The sequence below is a fragment of the Leucoraja erinacea genome, chromosome 25 (genome assembly GCF_028641065.1).
Source record: "Leucoraja erinacea ecotype New England chromosome 25, Leri_hhj_1, whole genome shotgun sequence".
Lineage (NCBI taxonomy): Eukaryota > Metazoa > Chordata > Chondrichthyes > Rajiformes > Rajidae > Leucoraja > Leucoraja erinaceus.
The window spans coordinates 25,976,130-25,995,800 of record NC_073401.1 but is presented as its reverse complement, the minus strand read 5'-3'; the positions used below and the strand labels follow the sequence as shown (position 1 = coordinate 25,995,800).

The 19,671-nt window shown below is 42.0% G+C and overlaps 1 protein-coding gene across 6 annotated transcripts in view; it reads right to left on the bottom strand.

Moving 5' to 3' along the window:
* The window catches only part of LOC129709146 (probable E3 ubiquitin-protein ligase HECTD4), a 168,391-nt gene that overhangs the window by 19,057 nt on the left and 129,663 nt on the right, over window positions 1–19,671 (bottom strand). For all 6 annotated transcript variants that reach the window (XM_055655285.1, XM_055655291.1, XM_055655288.1 and 3 more), the window contains 11 exons: window positions 18,422–18,558; window positions 16,837–16,997; window positions 14,703–14,884; window positions 12,367–12,572; window positions 9,690–9,820; window positions 8,387–8,592; window positions 7,591–7,770; window positions 5,888–7,176; window positions 4,310–4,517; window positions 2,388–2,611; window positions 920–1,071 (listed from right to left, as the gene is read on the bottom strand). In XM_055655285.1, coding sequence (XP_055511260.1) covers window positions 920–1,071; window positions 2,388–2,611; window positions 4,310–4,517; window positions 5,888–7,176; window positions 7,591–7,770; window positions 8,387–8,592; window positions 9,690–9,820; window positions 12,367–12,572; window positions 14,703–14,884; window positions 16,837–16,997; window positions 18,422–18,558 — 3,076 coding nt within the window. The remainder of the gene's footprint in view (window positions 1–919; window positions 1,072–2,387; window positions 2,612–4,309; window positions 4,518–5,887; window positions 7,177–7,590; window positions 7,771–8,386; window positions 8,593–9,689; window positions 9,821–12,366; window positions 12,573–14,702; window positions 14,885–16,836; window positions 16,998–18,421; window positions 18,559–19,671) is intronic.

Below are 19,671 nucleotides of genomic sequence, written 5' to 3'. Positions count from 1 at the left end.
AAACTTTGAGGTCTCCTAAAGAGTGTCAGGGTTGCGGGGAGTGCTGGGATAACATTGGTTGCATCGCCTTATTTATCTTGTTATGCCATTATCAACCATCGCTTATCATAATTGTAAACATGAAGTCGTTCTCACTTATTGTTATTGCAGATTAGAAGATAACACAATTGTGAAGGAGACTGTCAATGCTGCAAAACCAGAACAAAATAGGCCATTTAGCCCCATCTTATTGAAAGCCCATTGTGTGGATTGCCATACTGTTAGAAGTGTGTATGTTTATCTTGATGTCCCTTGCAAAAGTAACTTCATTTGTTTACGATTTTTTGGAACATTTCCATTTTACAAGGAATCCCAAGCATGACTAATAATAATTTGCAATACAAGGTCTGGAATGCTGAGGGTTTCATCTGCAGTTAAGTTATAATGAAGCATAACGTACTGCATTAAGCAATAAGGAGGAAAGATCCTATTTTCTTCCTGAAATGGTATGTTTTTTCTTTCCCAGAAGGCAGTTGGTGTGTGAACATGATTGTAATGCCAGACATGGAGGATAATTGTTTTATTTCTCTCAACATTATAGTTATATTTCTTCTCAAATACATGGATAATTGTTTGTAACCAGAAATGCAGCTGCCAGTCGTAATGTGCAGTGTTAAACCTGAACTCACTGTCAGATTCATAGCTTGTAAACTAAGATTTCTGTAGCATTGGTGAGCGCTGTTGAGACAGGTAACTCTGGTGTAAATGCTGTGGCTGCACCATTTGTATTGATGTAACCCATCCAATGAACTTTATGGAAATTAATGTTTATCCATGAATTCCAGAATAAGGTTTATTTCTCTCTCACCTCGAGTGATATTTAGAACTACTGAAAGTCTTGATTAGAGAGGGGAGAACTTCCTGATGAAAGACAACGAACCTGACGCTGTTCAGCACGGACCTGTCTTTGCCTGGAGGTTTGCCGATTGGCCTTTTTGTGCTGACTACTTTGCCAGGGTGCTGCTCCTTTCCTGCTTTACTGTACTTGCTCTTGTCAAATTTTGGCTTGGGTATGCCGTACTTCCGCAGTATCTTGCAAAAGCAAACAAAGAAAAATAATTCATTAAACATTGTACAAAGCACAGTTAGTTACTAGACGTGTTTACAGAAATAATTCAGAGAATTCTCTCTCAAATGGCAGCGGGTGACTTTATAAAAAGACAACTACTCTCTCCTTCTATAATATGGTTAAACAAAAGTACTGAGAGCAAAGCTAGCCAGAGTTGTGAAATCGAAACAAGATTTAATAGGGGAAAGATTTAATAGGAACCTGAGAGGCAGATTTTTTTTTTTTATACAAGATGGTGGTGGATGTATAGAACGAGCTGCCGGAGGAGGTAGTTGAGGTATTTACTATTGCAACATTTAAGAAACAGTTAGACAGGCACATGGAAAGGATAGGTTTAGAGGGATATGGGCCAAATACAGGCAGGTGGGACTAGTGTAGATGGGGGACAGGTTGGTCAGTGTGGGCAAGTTGGGCTGAAGGGTCTGTTACCATGCTGTATGACTCCATGACTATAACAGAGGGGCAAAATAAAATATTTCACTAAACCTTGAAAAATACAACTATTCCATTGATTCTATGAACCCCTGGAGCAAGACCACTCAAAGATAAGGACCAGTTGTGGGGACGGCACTGAGAACCTAGAGTCGGAATCAATAGCCCAAGATAAATGGTAGAAGTACTGTCACAATTCATCAATTATCAAATGGCCCAATCCATCAAGAATATCCTCCCCCATTTATTGAGTTGGAGTTCCCTCAGCAACCTCATCCGTTACATAAGGTCATAAGGGATCGGAGCACAATTAGGCCATTCAACCCGTCAAGTCTACTCTGCCATTCCATCATGGCTGATCTATCTCTCCCTCCTAACCCACATTCTCCTGCCTTCTCACCACAACCCATGACACGCGTACTAACCAAGAACCTATCTATCTCTGCCTTAAAAATATCTACTGACTTGGCCTCTACAGCCTTCTGTGGCAAAGAATTCCACAGATTCACCACCCTCGGACCAAAGAAATTCCTCCTCATCTCCTTCCTAAAGGAATGTCCTTTAATTCTGAGGCTATGACCTCTAGTCCTAGACTCTCCCACTATTGGAAACATCCTCTCCACATCCACTTTATCCAAGCCTTTCACTATTTGGTAAGTTTCAATGAGGTCCCACCTCATCCTTCTAAACTACAGCGAGTATAGGTCCAGTGCCGTCAAATGTTACCATGGAATTCACAAAATCAGAGTGGATGCGAGTACCCTTGTTCCCAAGGAAATGTCCAAGGGGGAGTTTGATCCACAAACCACATAAGAAACAGACTCAGGGCTTTATCCAAAGCACATACCTGTGTGAGCTGATCCTCCAAAACTTTCTTTGGTGGGCGGACATTAGTGAAAAATATTTGTAACAGGTTTCCTGGTGTCTGTGAGTTGATCTGTTCTTTGCTGAGGAAAATATCAGAAACTTTGATAGGTTTGGCTGGAGCAAGACTCAACATCTGCTCTGAATGAATACAGCTTCGAAATATCTCTGCAAGAACATCTCGTGCAGGGGGAACCACCTTATCACCTAATGAAAAAGAAGCAAAGTAAACCGCAGTAAATTACTTTCAAGATATTAAAGATAATTTATTTTTCACTTTCTAATTAATAATTGATTTTATAAAGGACACATTTATGTAGTACTTTATGAGCAAGGGATATACAGAAGTGTTTTACAGGTCATTAAGTGTGTTTGAAATGTTCAACAACTCCGTAAAAGGAAACACTACAGCCAACTTCCTCACAGCTGGAAGCCACACATACAAAAACACGAGACCAAGTGCAGTCTGGGCGATCGCTTCGCTGAACACCTCCGCTCGGTCCGCCTTGGCCTACGCAATCTCCTGGCTGCCAAGCACTTTAATTCCCCTTCCCATTCCCACACAGACCAATCTGTCTTGGGCCTCCTCCATTGTCAGTGAGGCCATGGGCAAATTGGAGGCACAGCACCTCATATTTTGCTTGGGCAGCTTACAACCTAGCGGTATGAATATGGATTTTGCTCATTTTAAGTAACCCCTGCATACCCTCTATCTCTGCCCCTCCCCCACCCAAGTCATCCGGCCAGTTCCACTGTTCGCATCCATATATCCCTTCGTTATCACCTCTTCCCCAGCCAACAATGGATCATTGTGGGCTCCACCTTCCCTTGGTCATCGGTGCCGGTTCTGATCTATTCTGAACTTTTTCATACCTCTAGTTTCTCTTTCCCCTGACTCTACAAATCTGAAGGGTTTCGACCCAAAACGTCACCTATTCCTTTTCTACAGAGACACTGCCTGACCTGCTGAGTTACTCCAGCATTTGTTCCTCCCTACACATGATAAAGGACCAGATATTCTGTATCACATTGTTTGAAATATAAACGTTGACCTGAAGGTTGGCTGAAATCTCTGCTCTTACTTGAAAAGGGATATGGAAAAGTTTCCATCCATCTGAGGGAGAGGATGGGGCATCTTAATTAATGAAGTATACCAGGCAACGCTCTGGGACAGATGCAAGTCTCAGTCAAATCAAATTATTTACTTATTACAACACAGAAGGTCATTCAGTCCATTGGAGGTCCAGTTACATTTATATTCCAACTATTGAAGACTCCTAAGACCATTGGAAGAGGTGGGTTTCTGGTTTCAAAGGGCATTCACATCAAGACCCTGCTGGGATCAAATAGTTGCCAGGCCTGCACATTCAGCCTCCTTATTTATGCACAAACCAACAATGTGGTGACACAAGAGACTGCAGATGCTGGAATCAGGAGCATAAAACAAACTGTTGGTGGAACTCAGCGGATCAGGCAGCATTTGTGGGGGGAAATAAATAGACAACATTTCGCGTTGAGACTCTTATTGAGTGAAACATTGTGGTATTAACAATGCCAAACAGTGTTTGTATTTTAATCAATAATATTTAATAGCAGATTCATAGATGGCCACAAATGTATACAGCAATTTAAGTAACACTATTGGTTCTGAATCCACTCAAGAGTGCAAATTGGTTATTGTAGCTGATCATTTTTGGTGAAGACTGCGCCTTTAATGTAGAATTTGTCTTAAAACTCATCTGGTGTACTGCAAATAGATAATTTCCTTATAAACTCAAAATAAAACGTGTATTGTGCACAAGAGAAAAATCAATCCCACTACTTATTATAGTGTGGCGCAGCACAAAATTTATGACGTTAAGTAGATGACTTTACGAATCTCAGTCAGCCAGCCCTTTTGCTTACCTTTTATTAGTTTCTCAGTGAAATAATCCTCCAACGCCGAACTACCCTGGGTGTCAAACAAGCTCTGATTTACGGAAGACACGGTTAAAATCTCCTCTGTTGACATCTCCATCAATTCATCCTCTCCCTCCAAACTAGACAATCCAATTAAATCACTGCTGTTGAACAGACTGGCACGAACCTTTTCAATCTTTGCCCTTGCTCTTACCTACATTTAAAAATAAATCATCACCACATGATCCAAAATAGGTTATTTACAAAGCATTATCTTCAGTTTCTAAGGCAGAATACTGCAAGGAGTAATGGTTTAACGCTGTGATTCTTTGAAGGTGTTAACTCATGCAGGTGGTCGCTATCCTCCAGGTTCTGTTATTTGCAAGATAGCAGAAAGGGTACAGATCAGCAAGATGTTTTATTATGAGGTCCTTTTACAAACTTATCATAAAGGTCCCAGATTTGCCTAGCCTAGCCAGAGGAAAAGTGAATAAATTGAGTTCTGTGCTTGTGATCCAAGACAACTAGTGAATAAATCTGAATACTGCCTTTCTATCAGCAGCAACTTTATCATTTAATCTGGCAGCCATTTTAAGACCTAGAAATAAGGCAGCTGGGTTTAAAGGGTATGAGTTAGTAAGTGGTTGTTTTATTTTTATTAATAATATCACAAGGAAGTTGAAAAATATGTGATTTTAATTTATATTTCAATGTGTTGTTTCTTTATATTCATTAAATAAGTTTTTTTTTAATGATATCTTGCAATTATTTAAATGTATTTGAACCTTTTTATATATCACTGATTGCCAGAGTTGGGAAGGCCTCTCACAATATGAATAACCAAAAGGCCATCATGGTGGTCTGGTGGTGAGGCCCATCACCAAGGTCCAGGTACAGTTCGTGGGCCCGTTTCCCAGGATGGCCAAGGCAAGAGTTAAACTCAAACCTCAGCATCATGAATGGTTGGAGCAATCTTGGGACATGTGCAGGGAACAAGTGTGAGTTGGTCTTATAGTGACCAAATTCTTTCAAAATGTTAATTTCAGAAATAAGTTGCACTTATTCTGTTACACTGTAAGCACCTGAATTGTGACGTAATAAAGAACTATAAATACCTCATAAATTACGGGTCTGCTATAAATCATAAAAAATGTCAACAATTTCCCCAAATTTCTATATTGCACTTATGAATGTTACTTGATACTATCATACCATAGATAAATAAAAATCAGCCAAATCTCAATTCCATCAAACAAAATAACAAATATTACCATTTTAGTTGGATGACTTTGAACAATATAATTGCATTTGTTATAACTGCATAATATAAACGTACAATAAAATTGCAATTTAAACACTCCAAATAAATCAGATAAATATAAGCATTCACAGATGTCATGAATCCGAGTGTAAGCTTGAATTGGTGCTTTAAGCTAATTTAATAGTCTCAATAAAAGAAAACAATGTCACAATTAATTTAAAATGTAAATTGTTTTGCTAGTTGCCCGTGACTAATGTGATGCTAAACTATTGTGCTTTTTAGAAACCATAATCTAAAATCAAGATAATAAACCCTAACCTTACCTCGACGATGGCATAACCTTTGATGGACCGTGACACAAGTGGGTTGTTGTCTAGTGATGTGACTGTGTACATTGATCCAACGTCTGAGATGGAAGCTGAGTCCGCACTGTCCAAGGGTTCTCCGAGACTACCGAGACTGCCTAGACTTCCTGTGCTGCACAGAGACAAGTCCAGGCTTTCCTGGCTGGACACTGTGTGGGGATCAATCATGCCCTGTGGAGCAGGTTGGTCATGACTTGCTTGAAACTGGTCTACGGAAAGATCACTCGCTGTCCGAGAAACACACTGGGAGCTGCAAATTGAGGTCTGACTAGTAGAGGCGGATGCGCTCATACTCATAGCTGGTGTCACACTGCTGCCGCTGCTTACATCCAAGTTGTCCATGTTGTTGACTGTTGACTTATCCAGTTCCAACTTGCCGTCAGCTTTCACCTTCAAACTCTTGGGGTCATCATCTTGCAGTGGGATGTAAATCTCATCTTTGAATATGCCACCGTGCGCACTGCACGCCCTGCGAATGGCAGTGCGGACGATGCTTTCCTCAAGATGTGTTGGAATGCCCGAGATCACCAGTAACCTGCCATGGGAGGTGGAGCCGACCAAAGCTTGACAGGCATCTGCAATGGCGTCGTTTGTCATTCCTTGTCCCTGAGGGTCCTTTTTTGTCAGGTGACGGAGGATCATGAGTAACGTCAGTGCTCGGTGGAACCACAGCATATCTTCAGGTTTATTTCCGCTAATATTCAGGATTGAGGTGTCGCTTTCACTGCCACGTGAGGTGAGCCGCTTCCCTGTCGCCGTCGTCTTCTCGCGTTTCATTTTGACCTTTTTCCGTTTGGAGAGCAAGCTTGGGCTCTGTGGCGTCTGCCCTGGTGAGGAGGAGGAGGAGGAAGAGGAATCACTGAGGCTCGGTGCGCTTGTGGAGGTCATCACATTTATTGCCGTGCTCACGTTGATGGGCAGTGTTACTTCTGCAACTGCAAGACAAATCTCCATCAAAGCATGGAAGTAGATGGAGAAACGGCCCTGGTCAGTCACACCAATCCCGATACCAGAACTGTTCCCAGTTACCCAGTTTTGCGTTTCTTCATCATAGAGTTTGCGGAGCTCAGTTTGAATTGCCATCAGAACAGCCAGGCATGGATTTAATTGGATGGCAATAGATGATGAGAGGCCAGATGGATTCTTCTTTTGCTCGAGCTGGTGAATTTTCCGCAACAGTTCAGCCACAAGGTGGAATACCATCTCCTTTATGCTGGGGGCAAGGTCTGTTGTCCACAATAGGTTAGCTATGAATTTGGGAAGTAATCAAATGTAGAAAATAAAGCATTAAAGTGCATTCGCCTTAATCCACTTCTACATTGCCCTCCACAACCAAGAAGGGAAATAGCACAATTCAGCTTATGTTAGTGTTCTTAAACACCATCCATTATCTGCAGCCAGCTGAAATATGCCTGGGTAGATACGGGATTATATCATCAGGTGCAACTAAAAGCTTATTCTTGTCGTTCCTGTGCACTATATGGCACTGAAGACTTGCTATTTCTCAAAAGCAATGAAAAGTTACCATTTTGTTTTGGTGAACTAACAGATATGTAGATTTGCTTAAGTGTCAAGGTCTGGAAATTATTATTGCATATAAAAATAAATCATATTTTTACGAATAAACGACATATGGATCCATTTATGGCAATTTGTCTTACCGAACAGCTCAACGACCTGCAGGAGAACGGATCCAGGAATAGCGTCAAGCTCGTCTTCAGATTTCTCGTCTCTTTCCTGCAGCTTCCATGTCAGCAACTGTTCAGCAAATGCCATTGCCAGAGGAAATTCCAGAGGCAATGAGTTCAACACCAGCACCGCACCAGGTGGCGGAGATACACCTGGGAAGATGAAATTCAAAACCTAATTAAATAATTTGCTGAGAGAAACTACAGAAAGCAAGCTCATGTCCACACTTGGAAGAATCAGAGAACAGATCCATCAGGAAGGGGAGAGAAATTGTTTATGGAGATTTCTATTTTAAATGGGAAACCCGTTTTTGAAACAGTGACCCCAGTTGTAGGTTCTCCTACATGGAGAAACTCCTCTCCGCATGTAGCTTCCCGAAACTATATTCCAATTAATCCTCAGTCATCTAAACTCTAGCAGGTGCAAGCCGAGCTGTCCAAGATATTTCCATATTATAACCCACCCATTCCAGTTCTCAGTCTCAACTGAAGGGTTTCAACTGGAAAGGTGATCTGTGCATTACTTTATTTCCTCCAGCACTTTGATTTTTGCTCAATAGTCCAGTAAATCTTCCTTGAACTGCTTCCAACATCCATTTATTCCTGTTTAAAGAGACAAACACTGCATGCAGTACTTCAGATGTGGTCTCACAATCAGCCGGCCTATTTAACGGAAACATTGCACTTTTGAGTTTTTGTCAATAACAAGTCATTCAAACACTCAGGTAATTTATATATATTGGAAGAGTTGCAGAGCTGTTCAGAGTACCTAGTTTCACGTGCAGCTTGTCAGTAGGGATGACGACAGAGGGATACTGATTTGTGGTGGGGGGTGGAGTGAGACCAGTGTTGGTGGGTGATGCATCCTTTGGATAACACACGGTTTCCGTCAGGCTAAGTTGTCCATTTTTCCGCACTTTGTGACCCAATCCATATACCAGCACTCTCACCCACGGAGCCTTGTACAAAGAGGAACTAAACAATAAGAATGGTGATTAAGTTAGTGCATAGCTGGAATATCACCTAATTTTACTATTTAATGAGTGAGTAGCTCCCATTTAAAAAAAATGCCAGTCAAACTTCTGTTAAGATTTTTATACATCTACTTACCAAACCCCTTAATTTCACAGATTGATTGAAAGATAATGCATTGTAATCGGCCCTTCGGCCCATAAAGTTGACACCAAACATTGATCACATTGGTTAATGTTATCCCACTTTCACATCCACTCCCTACACACTAGCGGCAATTGACCACCAGCACCGCACCAGGTGGTCAATTAATCTACAAACTCACATATCTTTTGGATGTGGGAGGAAACTGGAGCACCCGAAACCCACGCGGTCTCAGGGGAATCTGCACAGACAGCATCCGAGGTCAGGATCAAACATGGGTTTCTGACACTGAGGCAGCAGCTCTACCAGCTGCGCCACTGTGCCGCCCTGCTGCTTGACTATGCCACCCTTCCAAGATGGAAAATATTTTGGTTAATAGGTCAAATACCGGGGGATTTTCCATCGAACATTAAGATAATTTGCTGTTTCCTGCAGCCAATTTCAGATACAATCACTCATTAAAAAGCAACAACTGGGCTGTTAGTTTTGTTATTCGCTGGTTTGCCTTGAGGTGGCATCTCTCATCCGTTTCAGCTTAATAAGAGTCAAATCTCAGAAATTACAAGCAGCAAGTGACAATTGAACGACACATTGTTTGTCTGGCAGCAAAGAAATCGAGCAACATCAACTAAAACACTGGTGAGATTGGGCAACAGCTGCATATTTATCAAATAAAATTTTAAACTAAGACCAGGGGATGGCAAAATTAATAACTGCGTATGCATCACATTGGAATTTTGCTCTTCATTTTGTGGCGCTGCAATCCAATCCAGAGTTAGATAACAACTCTGTGAGCAAGTCCATGAAACTCCGGAGAAAGGCCAAGATGTTTCACATGGTTCAGCAGGACAACCTTACCCTTGATAACATAACTTAGGGGTGCACTGTAAAGTTTTAAATATTTAAAAACTTGCCCGACATAACTATTCTGTGCATCACAATAAAACCATGCTTACTCTTTCCGAAACCCTGCCGGACTTTCCTTGCATGAGACCATTACAAAGGCAGCTCCGGGAAAATGCACGTCCATGCTCACTTTCGACTCGGTCACTGCGAACTCTTCCGAAGGAAACTGTTCTGGTGAATGCTGCAGTGCAAAAGAAAAGTGCTAGTTTTATTTGTTATTAAACATCTGTGCAATCACTGAAGTTGCAATTTAAACCACAAACTGTAGCAACACACCGTGACTACATAACACCGGAATGCTAAATTAATTTAAAAGCACAGAATACGATACATAGTTTATGTTTTTTTTTAATTTCATCTCAAATCTTTGAAAAAAAAGTTCAAATCTTTCATCTTAAACTCCTAATGTTCAGTATTGGCAGCATTCCATGTTTGTAGGGGTGAATCAGTCATCAGTTCCCTTGTATAATTGCAAAATAAAGTCAAGATTTTTCTCTACCGTGCACCTTTAAGTTGAGGTATTGGTAATGTTCGCTTGTAATGTGGCCCTTGTGACTAAAGGGATCAGGTGGTATAGAGAGAAGGCAGGCACAGGATACTGAGTTGTATGATCAGCCATGATCATATTGAATGGCGGTGCAGGCTCGAAGGGCCGAATGGCCTATTCCTGCACCTATTATCTATGTTTCTATGTCTCTTACGAGAAATTATTTTATATTAGTCCAGCATTGTGACAGGATATCAGTACTTGCACCAAGTTGGGTGCAAACTGGAATAAGCAGATTTTTTCCCCCTGCAATTAATATATAGCATTAATTATATATTGTGAGATTGGGACATGCGATTTGGCTCTGCTATATAACTGTGAACCCAAACAGTAGTGAAGTATGAGAATATCTTGCCTTTATAAATAAATTAATACATGCTGTATTTACAGCAATAGTCTCAGCATAATTGGTAGAGGTTTCTTCTAGCAAGGAGAAATCAGTATCAGAAGTTAGATCCATCCACTCTCAGCATGCCATTCTATCTGATTTCTGAACAGGTTAGAATGATCAACTATTTTCACAACTCTATCCTGAGAACCCACAAGGAGGTAGTGTCATAGATTATTTCAACGAGTCATGATGACACCAATGATTGACAACTCCCAATTCTGATAACTGAACTTTGAGAAAGCCTCATCATTCATGTGCTGCAATTAATATTTCATCCATATTCTATTCACACAATTTCTCAATATTTCAAAAAATAACTGCAATCCTTCTTCCATTATTGTTTCTTCTTTAATATCCACTTTTTGTTTCCTTTCACGTGATGAGTTTTGTTTTGCACAATTGCTTTTGGCTGCAACTTAGTTTCTCCTTATACGATAAACAATGAAGCAGCAACTAGAGCAATTCTGCTCCTTCTTGACCTCAGTGCAGCATTTGACACTGTCGACCACACCATCCTAATTGACCGTCTCCAGTACGGGGTTGGTATTGATGGCACTGCCCTGAGCTGGTTCATCTCCTACCTCAAAGGTAGGAGTTTCTCGACTAACATAGGCAACTCATTCTCCTCCCCAGCTAATCTCTGCTGTGGGGTTCCACAAGGTTCCATCCTTGGCCCCATTCTCTTCTCCCTGTATATGCTCCCCTTCGGCCAAGTAATTGAAAGGCACGGCATTTCCTTCCATTGCTACGCAGACGATACCCAACTCTATCTCCCCCTGAAGCCCAAAAAACAATCAAATCTGTTTAACCTTACCCACTGCCTCGAGGATATAAAGTGTTGGATGGCCCAGAACTTCCTCCAACTAAACGAGAGTAAGTCTGAGGTCATCCTTCTCGGCCCCTCGGACTCAATCAAAATGATAGCAGGCAGCCTTGGAAGCCTTACCCCACTAAAACCTCACGTCAAAAACCTTGGCGTGATATTTGACTCAGCACTGAAATTTGACAAACAAGTCAATGCCGTGGTAAAAGCTAGCTTCTTTCAGCTTCGGACGATAGCTAAAATAAAACAATTCCTCCAGTTTGATGACCTGGAAAAGATCATCCACACATTCATCTCCTCCTGCCTAGATTACTGCAACTCCCTTTACACTGGCATCAGCCAATCTTCCCTGTCCCGCCTGCAACTGGTCCAAAACGCCGCAGCGAGACTCCTGACGGGCACCCGAAAAAGGGACCACATCACCCCGATCCTGGCCTCTCTCCACTGGCTCCCTGTGCGGTTCCGTATAAACTTCAAGATCCTCCTCCATGTCTACAAAGCCCTCAATGGGCTTGCCCCCACCTACATAAAAAGTCTTCTCACCCACCACTCCACCTCCAGGCCCCTCAGATCGGCCGACTTGGGGTTGCTGAATATCCCACAGTCTAGGCATAAGCTCAGGGGCGACCGCGCCTTTGCGGTTGCAGCCCCTAGACTGTGGAACAGCATCCCCTTTCCCATCAGAACTGCCCCCTCCATCGACTCTTTTAAGTCAAGACTAAAGACTTATCTATACTCCCAAGCCTTTCCTGACGTCCTCTGAGTGAGGGCTACATGTATATATGGATGTCGTTTGTTTTGTTGTGCTATTCTTATAACAAATGTAAAGCACTTTGGCCAACTAGAGTTGTTTTTTAAATGTGCTATATAATTAAATGTGACTTGACTCGACTTGAGGGGCATCTTAAAATCACAAGTGAAAAATATAGAACATGGGTTTGCAAATGGAAATCATGGGAGCTGTACCTGCAGGAAAGAGCAGATCTGTTTTGTTAACTCCAACAAACTGTCTTCACCCTGGTGTAAGGCTCGGGTTATGGCAACTGTGAGCCATTCCCTGATGGAATTAGAATTGCCCTGGTAGAAGAGATCAGTGGGAGAGCAGTTCTGACCCTGGTTACAATGCTGGAGGGACTGAGCCAGAAGAATTGAATCAGAGCTGATGGTTCCATCTGCAGAAGAAGGGAAGGACACAGGTAAAATTCACCAAATCTTTACACTGAAATCTTGCAGAACAAGCCCAGAACAGTTTAAGTCTAGTGGCAGGCTACCAACCAACCAACAGTAGGCCAAAAGCAGGTTTGCTGACTACTAGACACATTTAATCCATAGCTGGTCAATCAGATTTTCATGGTGCTATATCCAAGATGTGCTTATTCATGTTTTAATTATTTAGCATACACAACCTTCTTCACAGTAAATACAAATGGGAAATAGCCATTTAAGATCTCACCCATCTCCTGACATATAGACAATAACATTGATCCTTAAGGAGACCTATCCACTCACGAGTTATCCTTTTGATCGGAATATACTTATGGAATCTCCTAGGATTCTCCTTTACCTATCTGCCAGAGCTATAGTACAACTTCAGTGCATTGCTAGGACATCAGTCTACTGCCCCACTATATACAACATACAAATAGACAAATGGGCATTAAATTGGATAGAATCCTATGTTGATTATAAATTTTCCCCAGTAAAATAAACATTGAACAAAAACATAACTTTCAGGAGATAAAAATATGCTTAAGAATGCAGGACGTTTTGAATCTATATTACTCCCATTTAGAAATTTGTTCACAAATGTAACATTATTTAATCTAACTTCAGATTTTTTTTTAATTTTATGAAGGTGGCTAAGGTACAAATACATGGCTATTACAATACTCTCTCAGAAAAAAAATCCTAATGTCACTAAGCAGTGTGTGTGGGCTACACGCGTAACTACATAATGCACAATCAAGTTCTACCTTGCTCTCATGGGTGCTCCCAAACATGGTCACCGAAGAGAGCATTAATGCTTCAAATACTGCCTTGGCCAATATTGGTTAACTCCATAATGCATAGAATCTGGAATGTTAGTCTCTATCATTCTGTAAATTCACACAGTGTACTTTTTTTAATTAACTGGCTATAAAGTTTGTACAGATGCACAACCTTTTATCCGAAAGCCTTGGGACCAGACACTTGTCGGATTTCGGACATTTTCGGATTTCCGAATGGAAGATTTTTAGCGTAGATTAGGTAGGCAGCGCGGGCGGCTTGAAAAGTCTGGAGCGGCTGCCTCCTCCTCGGAGACCGGGGAATCATTGTAAATCATTGCATAAATGTTAGTCAGTTAGTTTGGAGGGATTTTATGTGGTGGTGGTGGGGTGGGTGGGTGAAGGGGGAAACTTTAATTCTTAGTCCCCTACCTGGTCGGCGACTCCCAACATCGCGGAGCTGGGGGCTCCGTCCGGCCGCGGGCGGCGCCGGTTGTAGCTCCGACCCCGGCAACTCTACCCCTGGCTGCGATGCGCTACAAATCCAGCGCCGCCCGCCCGCAGTCCCAGCTCCGCGAATGTTGGGAGAAGGCGGCCTCAGCGCCCTGGAGCTTACCGCACAGCGACCCGGTAAGGCATTGCCCGCTCCCCGCTGGTATCCCAGCGCTGCGACGCCGCCGACTCCCAGCATTGAGCTGCGGGCGTCCGGTCGCGGGCGGCGGTGGATTTGGAGCGCCTCGCAGCCAGGGGTAGAGTTGCCGGGGTCGGAGCTACAACCGGCGCCGCCCGCGGCCCCAGCTGGGAGTTGGCGGCCACAGCGCTGCGGAGCTTACTGCACGGCGACCCGGTAAGGCATTGACCGCTCCCTGCCTCTCCGACCACGCAGGGGACTAAGAATTAAAGTTTACCCCTTCGACCCCCCCTTCACATAAAAGCCCTCCAAACTAACTGACTAACATTTAAGCAATGATTTACAGATGTGTAAGTGTCTCCCCGGTCTCCGGGGAGGAGGCAGCCGCTACAGTAGTACAGACCTGGGTTGACCGTGGGTCGTTTCGGGTCAAGTTTGGCGCCAAACGCGAGCTTTGGTGTGCAGACGACATCCTGGAAAAAATGGTCGGTTTTCGGAGTTTTTCGGTTTCTGGAACACCGGATAAAAGGTTGTGCACCTGTATAACTATCTTTTAAGATCAAGAACCGACTTCAAACTTGTTTGCTTCCTAATTTGTTGAAATTAGACAAACTGATTATGCACATCTGTCTACAGTTACATACGTAGTTTATCTTTCAACTTCATGTCAGTTTGATAACACCAACCTGAAAGTGGTGGAGCCAGAAGTTGATTGGACAAAAGCTGCAGATGTTCCAGTGTTATATCACGCACCGCGGGGATGTGGAAGAGCCGAGTAAACGTGTGTGGACACTTAGGAGCAAAGATGTTGAGCAAAGCCATACGACAGTACAGCCTAGCTAGGGAAGCTTCACAGCGTAGCAACTCTCTGCGAACAACAGCACAAGAAGAAAGTTGGGGGAAAAAAATGGGGCACCAAGTATGAATATGTTCATATAATAGCCTAATTATTAAACAATTTGCTCTGCTTGGACAATTACCAACTGCTTAGTTGGTAAATGTAGAAGTTTGCAATGCATAGTCCTCGTTATACTAGTCACACCATTTAAGAGATAGAAGCATGGAAATATACCTGGCACCTTCAGCATTCCCTTCTCATCCTCCATTTTGCTCACAGAATTCATTGAACTTAGACTGAATGACTGTATTAGTATGTGTAGGAAAGAACTGCAGATGCTGATTTAAATCGAAGGTAGGCACAAAATGCTGGAGTAACTCAGCAGGACAGGCAGCATCTCTGGAGATAAGGAAGGGTGACGTTTCGGGTTGAGACCCTTCCTCAGACTGATGTCAGGGGAGTGGGCGGGACAAAATGAGTGGGTAGGACCATATTAGTATATTGGGATGTGGTGGGTGTCAGAAGGGAAGGGGCATGGAAGAGAGATAAACAACTAAGGCAAAAAAACAAATAAGTCTCAAGCTCGTGCTTTCAAATTTACACTGGATTGTGCATCATTAAGAATGAGGGGATAATTCTATATATAAATCTAATTTACAGGTATATTCATAGATCTCACGTTTACTTGGACCACTTCAACAAGTTATTGATAAATGTTTAAAAAATAATGGATTCCCCTCTCCTGACTATCATATGAGAATCTCCACTATAAATCTGTAAGCACTGAATATTAACAATATTTGACTATGTTAACGAGCATGGGGAAAAATTAGAAGTTTCTTGGTGTGAAGAACACGAAGAACGAAAATAGTCTAAAACAATAAAACGATCTGTTACAACTTTATTTTTATTTATAAATTAGTTTAAAAAGAAGGGGAGAAGGGAGATCTAAAACTAAACGAATACCGAGCATTTAAATGGCTATGTTCGTGGTAAAAATGGCTTCCTTACAGCCACTGATGTTGTCACCCTGAATCATTAATACTTTTTTTCCCTCCAAAATAATATTGCCTATGATTTTTACCTTTTCTCTCAAAGGTCCAATTAAAAACTTTATTTTTTATTATCTACAATTTTTGGTTCGATGAAGTAAAACGTAGAATGCATTGTATGAGATAATTACAAGCAGTTGAATAAGGGGTGGGAATTAATAAGCTTTGGCTTCTTCCTGCTCCTTTTCGGACACATATGATTTCATTTATTTATAGATATTGTTTATGACACTTTATAAATATTTTTGTTTTGTTTTTTTGTATGCCGTTTCACATTTGCTTTTTATTCTTTTATTCTGTCCGAAATAAAAATAAATAAATAAATAAAAATTGTTTTCTCAACAATGGTGTGACAGCTGTAGTTATAGGATGGGGAGTGGGGAGGGCATCGGCCAGAGGAAGTCAGGCTGTGAACGCGAGGCCAATATTAATAATAGCTATAGAAGTATAGCTTTGTTGTCTGATAAAAACAACGTCAATTTAACCTGACCAAGTGGCTACTTAATATATATTTTAAAACTGATCAACAGGCAAAGTGGAATTAAACATTGACAAAATATCAAATTTACACTGGATTATCAAACATTAATCCAACCTGGAAAATGTAATCTTCTATAGAATCATCAATTTAATTTAACCCAGGTTTTAAAGGATAGCTAGTGGACAAAGGTGCTCAGGATAAGGTCATGAGGTCATAAGGAATAGGAGTAGAAATAGGCCATTCGGCCCATCAATTCTACTCCGCCATTCACTCATGGCTGATCTATCTCCCCCTCCTAACCCCATTCTCCTGCCATCTCCACATAACCTTGGACACCTGCACTAATCAAGAATGTGAAATAATATTGTTCAGATGGGAGACATTGGTTATAATTCTTTAAATTCAGTGATGGATTTCCAAGGATTACACTTTATTCTGAAAGAGCTTGCCTGTGAATTTGGATGTTTGTGTTATCCAGAGTGACCAGTCCATAAGCCGCTGTGCGTCTGTATCCCGTGGGAGGGTGCTCCAGCATGTCAATTGGATACCAATAACGAACTAGCACACCTTCACTTCGTAAATATGTCTCCACCTGAACCAATTCATTAGCCTAAGTTGTGGAAGAAAGAATGGAGAATACATTTTGCAATGGTAAGAAAACCAGCGTTATTTTATGTGTAAAAAAGAATTAAAGCAACTGAGGTTCCAGAATGAACAGCCGAGTTCAAAGATATTCCTAACTGTGGATCATCGAAATGCTGGAGTAACTCAGCGGGTCAGGCAGCAGCATCTCTGGAGAAAAGGAATAGCTGACTTTTTGGGTCGAGACCCTTCTTCAGTCATGAGAAGTCTGAAGAAGGGTCTCAACCTGAAACGTCACCTATTCCTTTTCTCAAGAGATGCTGCTGCCTGACCCGCTGAGTTACTCCAGCATTTCGAGTCTATCTTCGGTGTAAACTGGCATCTGCATTTCCTTCCTACTCAGTCTGTAAAGTTATTAAACTGTTCTAAAGAAAGTATTAAAATATCTTTGTCACTGCTCCAGTGATATTGGCAGCAGGAAGGACACTTTGGGCATCGTCTAGCTGCTCTATACTACTATTGCCTGAAGCCACTCAACTTTCTTAAAACTGGAAAAAAAGGGCCGATTCCAAATTTTATTATAGACAATAGGTTCAGAGTAGGCCATTCAGCCCTTCGAGCCAGCACCGCCATTCAATGTGATCATGGCTGATCATCCCCAATCAGTACCCCGTTCCTGCCTTCTCCCCATACCCCCTGACTCCGCTATCTTTAAGAGCCCTATCTAGCTCTCTCTTGAAAGTATTGTGAAGAATGGGTTTGAAATGCTTACTTCCTACTACTAAATAATATGGGTACTGTTCCTAAACACACTGGTAGCAGGAATTGCTAACGACAACATTAAAAACTCACAGTAAAACCTAAAGTACAGGAATAATTTAGCAGGTCAGGTAGCGTCTCTGGAGGACATGAGTTAACCGGTTAGTCCAAAGAAGGGTCCTGTTCCCAAAACGTCATCTATCTATGTCCTCTACAGATGCCGCCTGAACAGATACTCCAGCACTTCATGTTTTACTCAATATTCCAGCATCTGAAGTCCCTTGAGTCACCATTAAAAACTCACATTTTATTTCAGTACGCTCACTTTCCCTTCTGCTATGCCTGTTAATTCAAGCAACAAAGAAACATTACTGGCACAGTAATGGGTAATCAAGTGGTCTCACATTGTCGGACTTTCGAATCTCTGCACAACCAGGATACCTCAATTACATTTTCTTTTGCTCCTGAGCTGTTAACACCATTGGAAACTGTGCTGTTAAGTTGTGCTTTTTTCCCCCATTTCAGTGGCAAAAAGTATTTGCTGCAAAGCAGGACCCTCAATTAGAACTTCCTCTGTCTTTACTGAAGATGCGACATCTTGTCTCTGCATGTTATTGTATTTAGGCTAGGAAACTCATTCATAAGATCAAGGTATCAGATTTAGACTGTTTTTTAAAATATTTTTAAACCTACCGTATCAACATCAAGAACAACTCCATTCAAGCCAAAAGTTTTCATCATTCCTCGGATAGCAAACTTGGGTAACGCAGTGCCACCAGTGCTGCTGTTGAGGTTATTATTGTCCGGATACCGGATCACCACGGTCAGGCCTGTAGTGAGACAGAACAAGCCACTGGTTTAATCAGTACTGGTACAAGTCCTCTTGTCCATCCGAAGACTGTAGATTCAAATAAAAATGCAGCAATCTCTGCAACCAAATTAACCAATAACAGATAAATGATTGAAAATAAACAGAAACAACAGTTATCCAGGGTTGTTGATGCTCACAATCCCCATTGCTGGCTGAGAACAGCAATTAACCTGAACATGACAACTTTATCTGTGCCAAGGCATAGTTGCTTCAGACAATGCTTACAAGTGGTACTTACACTTGTCAGTGTAGCTCTGTGATGCTTAGTTTTAGGAGCATTTGACAGAATGTAGCATTAATTAGCCCAGGTAAACTTAAGACAATGGGGAATAAGGAACTATTGCAATCTTTTAAGTCATACCTCAGACAAAGAAAATGATTATGGTCAAGCACATCAGCCCCAGGACATCACTGCAAAAAATCCTCAAGGTACACGTAGTACAGCCATTTACAGCAACTTCAGCAATGACCTTCCTCATAAGGCCAGAAGTGGTTATGTTAGCTGATGATTGCACAGCATTCAACTCCATTCCTGTTTACCATCTACACAGCGGATTGTCAATATAACACCAACAGCTGCTTTTTGCAGAAATTTTCAGATGACACAGCTGTTGTAGGCCTCATCAAAGGGGGCAATGAGGAGGAGTATAGAGACACAATTAACAACTTTGTGGAGTGGAGTGCACACAATAATCTCCATCTCAATACCAAAAAAACGAAGGAGATAGTTGTGGATTTCAGGAGGGGGAGGAGGAGGATTCAACCAACACCAATCACCATCAGGGGCACTGAGGTGGAGGTGGTCGCCAACCACAGGTACCTTGGTGTGCAGCTTGACAGCGAGCTGGACTGGAAGAGTCATATGGAGGCGGTGTACAGGAAGGGACAAAGTAGACTGTATTTTTTAAGGAGGCTAAAGTCATTTAATATCTGTCAACCCCTATTGTGCAGTGTCTACCATTCAGTGGTGGCCAGTGCTCTGTTTTTTGCTGTGGCCTGTTGGGGAGAAGGCGCCCGAATAGCGGACAAAAACAGACTGGATAAGCTGATCAGGAAGGCCGGCTCAGTGGTT